Source organism: Rhamphochromis longiceps, linkage group LG5, assembly GCF_057381845.1.
Source record: "Rhamphochromis longiceps isolate RC_006_pf linkage group LG5, R_longiceps_female_GT1.1, whole genome shotgun sequence".
NCBI lineage: Eukaryota > Metazoa > Chordata > Actinopteri > Cichliformes > Cichlidae > Rhamphochromis > Rhamphochromis longiceps.
This window is the reverse complement of record NC_140561.1, coordinates 19,607,270-19,618,784: the sequence shown is the minus strand read 5'-3', so window position 1 is coordinate 19,618,784 and position 11,515 is coordinate 19,607,270. Positions and strand designations below refer to the sequence as shown.

Genomic DNA, 11,515 nt, shown 5'->3' with positions numbered 1-11,515 from the left:
CAAAGAGTCACAGAAAACTCCCAAAGTTCTGTAAAAGAATCAAAATGTTATTTATTTTAACGTGTTTAGTATACATGTTGCATGTGAAAATAATAAACTAAGCAGCCAACAAATGTCTAGCCAAATAAAAGAATGAACAAAAAGTCAAAAGGCTTCTAGTGCACCTTAAGGAAAAAGAAGTCAAAAGGTACTTATCAAACATTTGCATTTCTAGCATTTAACATCACATTTATCTGCAAACTAAAATCCTAATATCTTGCGCTGTAAATTAGAAAGTTCAAAGATATAGTTGATACAACATTACTGCACAATTGCTAACATTCAGTAGACAGTTTAACAAGTCTAAACCCCATTGTCAGCTTCGAAGTTTGTACAAACTCCTTTATCTATCAGTGCGCAACAGATTAACTGTTTTACAAAACCGAGAAAGAAACATTTCTAGTAATGCTGGAAGAAGTTCATCGACCCTGCTGCTGTAGAAGCTTCCCAAAAATAAGTGAGTCAAAAATGTACCACAGAAACAGAGCAGAGCAACTAAGACAACCTGGAGGCTAACTACAGCTGCCATCTTGGAAAGTCCAGAACGTTAGAAAGAATCAAACAAAGGCGATACGCTATACTAATAAAAATCCTGCACTTGATCACTCTGCCTCTTATTAGCAAAGCTGAGAATACAAAAAAATTGCAACTTTAGTCAACTTTTGCCCCAAAATGGCAAAAGTGTGTCGTTGTGCTGCTGGAGACAATAAATCCTCAGTGAATCCTCACCACATGTAATAACTGCGTGTGGTGTCAACAGGAGAGGGTTTTCCCTCTGTGCTCCCATCTTTGTCCTTCTCACCGTCAGCCTCCCATAAGTTAATGAGTGGAGGGTAGAGCTCGTTAAGTGGAATGGAGGATGTCTTCAGCATGTATTTCTTCAAGGAGTGGTGGTAATTTTTCCTCTTCCATCTTCGGGCCATGTAGATGCCCACAGTGGCCAGACTGAGGAAGAGCAACATGGTTGACATGACAGCTAGCACAGCTGCGCTTGGGTGCTGGTCTGTCAGGTCCAGGGCAAAGGTAGCGCTACGTGTTGTCACATTAACGCAAGACTTGTGTGTCTGCAGGTGGATGTTGGAGACAGTGAGGCATACCTCGTACTCGGTGGCAGGTTGAAGGTGCGTGAGGTTGTACTCGTGGACATCTACAGGGACACGGGCTGTGTAGGTGATGTGTGGATTGTCAATCTTCATGGTGGCCGAAGCCCACTTCAGGTTCGAGGACATGACATTAGAGTTGACTTTCCAGGACACCAAGATGGAGTGTGACTCCGTCTGCTTGACATAAATCTTCATCACCTGAGCGCTGTCGAGCAGGGTTCCATTTATGCGGATGGTGGCGACCCGTGTGTCGGCCCCTTCAGTGTTCTGGGCCACGCAGGTGTAACGACCAGAATCTTGCACCTGCACGTGAGAAAGCCGCAGGGTGCCCTCGCTGCTCAAGTGATAGCGCTCTGACACAGTGTCCATTGTGATTTTGTTTCCAAGAGGAGTCACCCAGTATATATCTGGATTTGGTTCAGCCATTGCCCGGCAGTCCAGGCTCACGCTCATGCCCAGCTCTAGATTCAAGTGGCTGGGAAAGGTTTCATGGGATATAAGGGGAAGACACTGCTCCGTTGACTCCAGCAGCCTGAACTCTCTGACTCGTTGACCTCTAAATTCTGGTGGGGAGGTGCACAGCATAGTCAAGGGCTCCATGAAGCGCACCGTGGTCCTGTTGGAACTCATCCACTGTATGACACAATCACACCGCAATGGGTTGCTGTGGAGACTGATCTCCCGCAGATTTGGCAACACATCCACAGTTTGCTTGTAAAGGGCAGTAAGAGCATTATTATTAAGCATCAGACTCTCAAGGGATGGCATATCCCTGAATGCAAACCTGTGGATATAAGACAGCTTCGGGTTGTTGGTTGCCTCTAGTTTAGTCAGTTCTGGGAGGTTGTCCATAGCATAACGGTCAATAGACACTAACTCCATCATGTTGTTGATGCCCAGCTCCTTCAGACGTAGCATGTTTCTGAAGTCTCCTTCTTGAATTTTCTGGACTGGATTCTTGTTTAAATCCAAGAACTTGAGATTGGGAAGTTTCTGAAGGGCCAGTTGGGGGATACTGACCAATTTGTTGTCATAGAAAGAAATGCTCTCCAAATTATCTAAACCTACAAATGCATCGGGTGGAACATCAGTGAGATCCATTCCAGCCAGAACCAGACTTCTCAGCCTTACTAGGGGCTTGAAGTTCATGTCTAGGAGGCCAATAACTGGATTCTCCCCAATCATGAGAATCTCAAGATTGGGTGTTTCTTCAAACCAGCGGCTATCTATGACATGGAGCCTGTTGGAGTTAAGGTGGAGGCGCAGCAGACTGTGCAGTCCTGCAAATGCTCGAGGGGAGATGGAGCTTATCTGGTTGTGGTTGATGTAGAGCTCCTGAAGGTTGGAGAGGTTTTGCAGGCAGTGGTCTGGCAGCTGCGTGATCTGGTTCTCCTCTAGATGCAGGGTGGTCAGGTGGTTCATGCTTGTGAGGCCGACAGCTTCCACAGTGCTAAAGTTGTTTTGGGATAAATCTAGCTCCGTCAAGTTAAACAGTACCTCCAGCTCTCCGCTGGTACGAGAGATGGCGTTGCTTTGGAGCAGTAACACTTGGGTATCCACTGACAGGTTGGTAGGGATGTGTGTTAGCCTTAGATCATTGCAATCCACTGTAGTTGCCTCCTTGTAGGTTGACTGAGGGGTGAACCAAGGGCGGATCTCGCAAACACACAAATGAGGGCAATCTTTGCCGTGTGCCGGTGACAGAAAGCAAAGAAGCAATCCTATGCACAACCAGATTAGAGGAGGCCAAGGCTGACAGCTGAGCGCCATGTTGTCTCCTCTCCCTGCTCACAAAAGGCTTAAATGAGAGGCAGCGTTTGGGAGGAGGATATAAGGGTACGGTTAATAAGCATTAGTCTCCTTTGTAGCTAGCTGCTGTAGGTTGAGAATAGTGATTTCTAACCAAGAGGACGGAGTTTGCAAAAGACAGGCAGGACAGGCATTAGATCCAAACTTCAACTTGAGGTTTTGACCTGAAAAAGAAAAAGAGTAAAGCAGCTGTTAAGGGATATAAGTAACTGGGGGGGGGGAATTGAAAAACGGCATAACAGAATGAAGTGAGAAAGTAATGAGTTCATTATTAATTTCAAGATGATGGAAAAAAATGAGACACGTCACATTTCCATACCAGCACCTCACAGATGTTTAGGGATATTTAAAATGATGTGTCTAACAGGGCAGAAAGAATCTGTCAAATTCATGTGGTTCCCCTTGAGTCACATAGGAATTTATCATCATTTTAAATTGTAGCTCACACATCCAGACATAACTGATAATAAGCAGAAGTGTGTTTAATTAATTTGAGATCTTGAAATGAACTTCAGCTGAAACAAGTCATCCCAAAGGACTGCTTGAAATTTGCTCTTGAGCGAGGCACTCTTTATTTACATGTAAAGCTTTAGTGTTACAGCAATGAAATCACAAGGCATTGCAACGTATTTAAAATCTTGCTCCTCCTTCACTAAAACTGCCATTTTACCCAAGCAGGTTAACTAACAGGGAGAAAGAGGCAACATTTTTAGACTGAGCACTACACTTTTCAGCACGTAGGATGATAGGTTTGTGTTTGCCTGTGCCTCCTTGATGTATCTGTCTCCTTGGAGATTATGAAAATGTTTTCTCTCGCTCTCTCTCTCTGGTTTGGTTAGATTATCTGCATACCAGCTTAGTTTCAGTTATCCTCTTCAACGAGCGAGCAGGGTGGGAGCAGCCGGCAACTCTGGCTGTGAGCCCATTACACAACAGGCTTAATATACTGGGAGTGAGTGCTCTTCACTGTTAATCACTCACTGCTTATGATAAAGACCCATGGTAGGCAGTCACAAAAAAAGTTCGAGCTGTGGGCCCGCTGTATAACTGTGCACGTCCAGGTTTGTTGAGATTAAGATGAGCTGACTGTCATCCTGAGCCACCAGCGCATTTTTAAGATTTTATGCTTTTTTGCTTTTGTTCTACAGTCTGATGTCACCCAGTCTGACAAATATTACTAAGAATGACCGGCACAGACAAGCAATATGAGTGTTGAGAATGAGGAACTGCTGTCAGTTTCTTTGAACAAATAAAAAGAATTCCTCTATACTGTTACAAACTAGAAAAATAACATTCTTCTTTTAGCTAGTTTTGCACGTGCAGACACGGTATCTTGTCTGTATGTGAGGTTGTGTTTGTGTCTATGTGTCGGTACGCATCCTAAACAACTGAAAGGAAATCTCCATTTATTCCTATAATAGAAGACAGAGAAATGGGAAAGCAAAAGAGGCTCTTGGCTTTCTTTCACTAAAACAAACAACTGCAGTTTCAGCTTCCAGTGTGACTAACACTAACGCTTGTTTTGATCCTCACATACTGAGGTTGAGTTTGTGCATGCGTGTGCGTGTGTGTGTGTGTGTGTGTGTGTGTGTGTGTGTGTGTGTGTGTGTGTGTGTGTGTGTGTGTGCGCGAGATGGGTAACATTTATTTCAGATCGTAAGTAGCAGGTTCCTCAGATATTAACATAAAATAGATACAGATTGTTTTCCCTCACCTTTCATATGGTGTCTGTTCACGCTTTGCGATGTGTTGACAGATTCTCGCTGTTTTTCCCTTAACATCGCATACACCATAATGTAAAAACTGCTTGACAGATACAGAATAAAAGCCTGTGCCATGTCGAGAAATAAGTTGTTTCTAGAAATTGAAATGCAGCAGAGGAGAGGAACTGCACATACAAAAAAAAGGCAAATTCAGTCAAATAGAGGAAATATACCACAGAAAGTTTAAGCATTAAAGCTTCAGCGCTCACCCCAGTTTCTCAAAAGAATTCATAATGCTACCTTGGATCAGGTGGCTGATCTCTGCAGTGACCTGGTCACACACTATCCGATCTAATGATTCTCTCAGTGTGACTAAAGTGAGGCAGCAGGAACGTGTGCCTACTATTCATAGATCCTGATTAGAAAACTCTGAACATGTGGCTTCTCCTTCTGCTTTTAATCATCCATCATTTAAATAATCCAGTCATATGTTCTTAATTTTAATTACTTGCCTATAAATATATGTAGAAATCTCCTCGATAACACATTTATCTGTCCTCTCTCTCTTGCTCCATGTGTTGCGTTGCTCGGGTATTAAATTGGAGAAGACAGGAGGAGTGATGTTTGTTTTCATGCTGAGGCCATAAAACTCAGACACCTGCCACTAGGTTTCTGGCAGCCTGGCAACACTGTGGGAGTCAGCATCCGGTCCCCACCTATGTCTTGCTGTGTGTACGTGTTGACCTTATTGACCCTGGGAAGTTTTGTTGGGCACATATGCTCTTTTTCACTGGTAGTTTGCTTCATAATGATTGCAGTACACAAATTTACACGTACACTCTCTCCGCTCAACCCACACACACACATATTGTTGGCCACGGACCAGTTCTGCTGAAGTGATTGGAATGGCTTCCCACCTGTTCATAACATCGAGCCTTTGCTGGTCCAGTGCTAAGCCATGCAGCCTGCTGCTCTGACCCCCTGCTCACTGCTACTCTTACTAACGTGTTTGAAGGATAACTTTAATCTATGTCCATCGCTTTTTTTGCATACATTGTGTCAGAGTGTTATGGCCTTTAATGCACATTCTTACAGTTTTCTACACAGCTTGTGTGTTCTGTGCAGTCTTATAGACTGCTTCTGTAACTGAGAAGCTCCACGTACAACTTCCTCATGATAACTATATATTCTGTAGTGGGCAACACACTTCAGTCTCACAATTTAAACTGCAACAGAGGACTTGTAAAGTCCTACCAGATCATATCAACAAGAGGGTGGGTGGTGGACAACTTTATGAACTTTTGTTTTCACTGCTCTCAGGGATGCAGCAGAGATTCGGTTTGAGATATAATATAATACACTCACTGCCACAGCAGGGCTGCACCTCTTGGGTACGAGCACCTTTATGCTGAAAATCTATTGCTAATCACTCGGCTGTGGCAGCAGAGAGCACAGATATTGTATGAAACATATTTCTTCTTACATTTGGATCTACACTTTCACATAAAATACATTTTTCGTCCCATCGCAACACATCCCCCGACACATACCCGTCCTTGCCTATTCTTATTTAACTTGCTGATTTTTACATGCATGCATACTCAGAACACTAGAAGGAGGAAGAAAAATCCTTCAGTAGCTCGGCATTATCCAGCTGACTGTCTAAACTGAAGGCTCAAGCTGAGGGATTTACTCTCACAGCACACCCAGTAGTTATGAGGTTTTAATCCAAGTTCACATTATATATATAAAATGCGTCAACAACCATCTACAATTGCTGCACAGAATCTACAATTGGTCTGCACTTGGTTCAGCTGAACCTTCAGAGGTTCATTGGCCCTGAGGGTCCGAAGCATGACAGCAGGATGTAATTGCGGCACATAACGAAGTTTGTCTGTTCTATGTTAAGGCTCCATAAATCTATTTATAAGACATTTTCTTTGGACAATACAAGTGGCGAGATAATGAGAGCCCCTGAAGGAAAACAAACCTGCAATCAGATGCAAGATCATTTCTCTTTAGATCTGCGGCATGCAAGTCTTTATGGGTGCACCTGGCAGTCGTTGTTTTCAATCACAGACATTAAAGAGGGGATTTGAAAACACTTTGATTGAATAAAAATCATGACACTTGTGTTGTTTTATGAGTAATTTCAGTTCATTTGATTTTACGCCCTTCTAAGAATTGCCGCTAATATTATATTTCACCATATGCCCCTGGCACAGCCAGGAGGGACCTCACTTGATAGCGCACCACATCATTTTTCACAGGAGGCAATTCTTTCACCCATCTGTTTCTGGGGCCCGTTTCACTGGGTGCAAAATGTGAGCAGTGTTTCTGTATCAGCAGCCACACAACAGGCTCACAGACATGCCATCACCATGGCAACGGCTATGCCACCGGCATTTGTTCCATAACCAAAGATATGAGAAGACAGCTATTAGTGCCATCAGGCAGCGAATGAAATATGCCAGTAAAAACTTGGGCTGGTGCAATAGAAACCCACTGGTATGATTAAACAGCCAACCATATGTGCAAGGAAAACACTGCCCTCGCAGAGGAACCAATAAATAAAACTATACTTTGCACATGCATCACCATACGCTATATTATAATAAGACACTTATTCATTTACTAATGCTTCGAGTTTGCCATGACAAACAGCATCAATCCAGAGCTGTAATGTGGCACTGAAACCTAAGCAATGCCGCCTGATGTTTTCTTCATGTCCTCACTGTGCTGGCCTGCCTGAGAGACATCCTGTTTCTGCTCCATTAGTATGCAAGTGTCTCACTTCACATCATAGAGGGCTTTGGTGCAGCTGCTGATTGCAGAGGTGTAGCTGAGAGGGATGCATGTCCAACCAGTCAGGAAAAAGACAGAGCGCAAAGAGAGAGAAGGTGGAGAGCTCGAAGACTACAGGAGGAGCTGAAAACGCCACAGGACTCAAGGAGCAATGACAAAATCGAATAGTATGTATGGAATCACGGAAAAGTACGCTGCATGATTTCTTCAGAATCCACTGAAGGTTAAAAGTCGCAGAGCAGCAAATTGTCTCTGTATTTCCATTTACCGCAAATCCATACAGGAGGCTTATTTCCCTGTGGAACAGAGATGGATCTTGACACAATTTTTCTTCTTTGGCTTTATTTTTTTTTCTGTCCCTTTTTTTTGTCCACACTCTCCCTCTCCACCTCAGCTCTCCTTAAAGTTGCAGCGTGTGTGAAAAGCCAATATGTTGTCATTGGAGTATCGATTAATCATAGTGACATGCCAAGGTCTCTAATCTCTGGGGAATCCCTATTTGGAAAGACTCAGAGGTCAAGGGAAATTAACTTTCTCTGTTTAAATTGACCTACTGCACAGAGCAAAGAAATCGTGCCAATATTAATTCTTTTGAGTGGAATTTTAGGAAATGTGCTTCTTTATTATGTGTGAGTTTACATGTGGGAAGGGACAGTGAAGACTGCATGTGTACAATAAAAATGTTGTGAATGAATGTGGTTTGCATCGAATGGACAATAAGTCTTCACAAACTTAGTTCATTTACTATTTCTTATTTTTACCTACATTTTCAGTGTTTTAGTTTGTTTTTAATGACATACTTAATCTTTAAATTGACCGAGCATCATATTTTATTTTAAAAAGGCTTTTTAAAGTACTATGTAGAGTGTGAAAAAACATATACTGATAATGAAATAAAATAAAAACACTCATTCAGTCACAACAAAACGACAAGACCTTTAATGGCTCATTGCGTTCCCATGTTTGAATTCACATCACACTCTCAAAGGAATAAGGTCAAGCTGTTGACACCCGCAACTCCCCTCCACCACTGTGGGAACTGCAGCTCCAGAACATGCTGCAGCGGTAGCCCTATGGCGCACAATGGCGCACAGACACACCAAGTCGTGTCTTTGTGTCGGTATTTTCTCACACTCCCTGTTACCAGCTGAGGAGATACGTCACTGTGCATTGTTGATGCTAAGATTCGGGGGGGGGGATCCACAGCTTTCATATCACTGGCTCGTTGGGCGACTACACAAAGTTGTGTGCTTGCATTTGCTGGAAGATTGGCAGTGTGCAAATCATGCACAATCTTTTTGTCTGTGTAAACAAGATGACAAAACTCAACCAGACGTTTGTAATAAACAGTTATGATCCTCAACCCTTGGTGCCGCATTAGTGACCTCAGTAACAGGTGCTCTGTAGTGCAGCAGCTGAAACAACAGAGCCAACTTGACAAAGGTGACCTGAACAATGCAGACACCCCCCCCCCCCCCCCCCCCGCTTTCTTTTTAGTAGAAACACAGGGTTGTCTGTCTCCTTTCCTCTCCTTGTCATAATTTCACACACTTCCTAAGGATTCATTTCCTCACCCTTATTTGGCATGCACATATATAAATATGTGTGTGTGTATATATATATATATATATATATATATATATGTGTGTGTGTGTGTGTGTGTGTGTGTGTGTGTGTGTGTGTGTGTGTGTGTGTGTGTGTGTGGGGAGAGAGGTGAATACTACTCAGCTGCCCCAGTGCACTCTGCACTGCACCGGGTAAGTATGTGTAAATGTTAAATGTTACACTACATTGTTAGTTCAACCAACTACAGTGGAAAGTCTGCAATACTGCGCGTTTAACAACATCCATGTAGAGATGTATTTAGATCTTTTATGGAGAAAACTATAACAATTAAAACAGAAATAATTTCACTTAAAGCCATTTTTAACACCAGGTTTGGTTCATGTTTTCTTTGTTTTCCTGCGTCCTAACGTCACACATTGATGATTGTCTAGACTTGGAACGGCTCATAATGAAGATATGCCCTGTAGAGACTGACTGCAGAGCGCAATCTCCTCGAAAAATCACAGCAAAAAAAGCATTTTATTGATAAGACTGACTGAGCACACACCGCAGAATGATAACGTCCAAACATCGATAAACCTTAATATTATTATTATTTTATTTATTTTTTTAATATTACTATTATTGAATAATCTATATTTCCGTTTGTTCGGGCAATCAAATCAGTCTTGTCTCTTAACGAGAATCCATTATTGTCACATTGGATCTTTGTTGAACAGTGCAGCTCTCAAATCTTTTTAAGAACTGCAAAATGATGACTTCATCTGTATCGTTCTGAAACGGATTAAAATATTAATGCCGTCATACAAGTCAGAAATTAAGAAAATCGCCCGAGCTGTTCTATGGGCATGCACCGAAAAACATCAGCACATGCATAAAATAAACAGGCGTTTTGCTCTCACCTACGAAGCGCCGAATCCTCCGTACCAAAGAATGCTGCAGGCTACTGTATGTGACCCATGCAGCATCCGCCACTCCAGGAAGGTGACTGAGCGACGCAAACTATGTTTTCGAATACAGATGTGAACCCGAACGAAGAGATTTTGTAGCAAAGCACCCCGTACCCCGGCTTTTCGCTCCCCTTCTACTCCAACTGGTGTTTGAGACACGGCGACAGGCGATACTTCAGCAGTGAAAAGCAGCAGCGCGCAGCTTCCAGAGAGCAGCTGCCCTGTACAGGTCAGCTGGACAGAAAAGCCTCTGACACCGACTCTGGTGCCCAAACAAGCAGCCTCACCATCTGTTCTGTCATCACAACCATGGGAACGAAAATCCCACCCTACCGGCCGTAAACTGCGATGCGCGGATTATGTTGTGATTGAACCTCAGGCTGAGGAAACAATGACATGTGACTACACTGAGACTATTTCGATGTTTTCTTTTTAGATTATTAGTGTTATTGTTGAGCGCTTAAACATTGTGCGTATTTTCACTCTTCGGGTAAACCTTACTGAAAAGTAGTTATCACCAGTGAAAAAAATGTGTGAACGTGTTTGGTAGAAAATCTTTTGTCTGCCACGAGCTCGGAGTTAATAATTCATAATAATTATGAATTGAAATGGACTTTAAAGTGGATCTAGTCACCCCACTTCTTCCCCCATTTCCCTAGCTCTCTCTTCCATGTGCATGCGCGCGCGCACACATACACACGCACAGACTCGGAAGTTTAATGACTAACATTGAATTCCTGGACTTTTACCATCTTTACACACTGGACCTTACCCAATGGTTTCTCAAGACTAACTGGTGGAACATAGAGTCGCTGCAGGCATGGATGACCTGGAGAAAAACATGAAGAGAAGCTAGGTTCAGTGATATAATGATAATGTAATTTTTTATTATAATTGAATTGTTAATGATTTTTGGCTGCTGGGTGTGAACTTTGTGGCTTGTGGAGCTTCTGAAGTTTAAGAATCACTCAACTTGAACATTACCAGAACCCTTTGACCAGATCTTCAGCATTAAATTAAACTGTTTACGTCATAGGGATTTTCTTTTATCCACATACGGAAGGCGAGTCCCCACACTGACGTGGAAACAGATTTAGGCATAAGGCAAGTAATACGCAAACTCTTCACACAAACACAGGAGTCCATTTTGGGAATTTAAGAAAGATACATATTTCCTACACAACTGTCACTTCTTTGGATTCATTCTTGCTCCTCCGCCGCCTCCTCCTCCTCCCTCCTTTTCTTGCGGGAGCCGTGAAAATGACACTGTTTCATCACTTTCTGTTTGAGCTGCAAGTCTGGGCACTGCCTGTCAGGTACTTCATCCAAACTACAGCTACGGAGAACAGATGTTATCATCAATGTGTGCAAGAATGTGTGCAAGGATGTCACGTGCAGGGTTTGCTCTTTTACAAAAGAATTAAGGAGATAATTGCAGATATATGTATATACATTGTCAGCACAAAGACACTTTTGCCATTTTATTGGTTTTTATCAAAGCTTTTATAGATTCTCCATTCCACATTAGTAGACCAAGTTT

The 11,515-nt window shown here is 42.7% G+C and overlaps 1 protein-coding gene across 2 annotated transcripts; it reads right to left on the bottom strand.

The window, feature by feature from the left end:
- Nucleotides 1–26: 26 nt before the first annotated feature.
- On the bottom strand, nucleotides 27–10,266 carry LOC146669807 (leucine-rich repeat neuronal protein 1-like). Of its 2 annotated transcripts, none has more exons than XM_085406425.1 (2): nucleotides 9,928–10,266; nucleotides 27–3,115 (listed from the first exon to the last, which is right to left on the bottom strand). In XM_085406425.1, the coding sequence occupies exon 2, from the start codon at nucleotides 2,910–2,912 to the stop codon at nucleotides 765–767; it is 2,148 nt and encodes a 715-aa protein (XP_085262551.1). In that variant the 5' UTR covers nucleotides 2,913–3,115; nucleotides 9,928–10,266; the 3' UTR covers nucleotides 27–764. The 2 variants fall into 2 exon arrangements, with proteins under 2 accessions (XP_085262551.1, XP_085262552.1); XM_085406426.1 differs by having other exon boundaries at nucleotides 10,090–10,266.
- Between the last annotated feature and the right edge of the window lie 1,249 nt (nucleotides 10,267–11,515).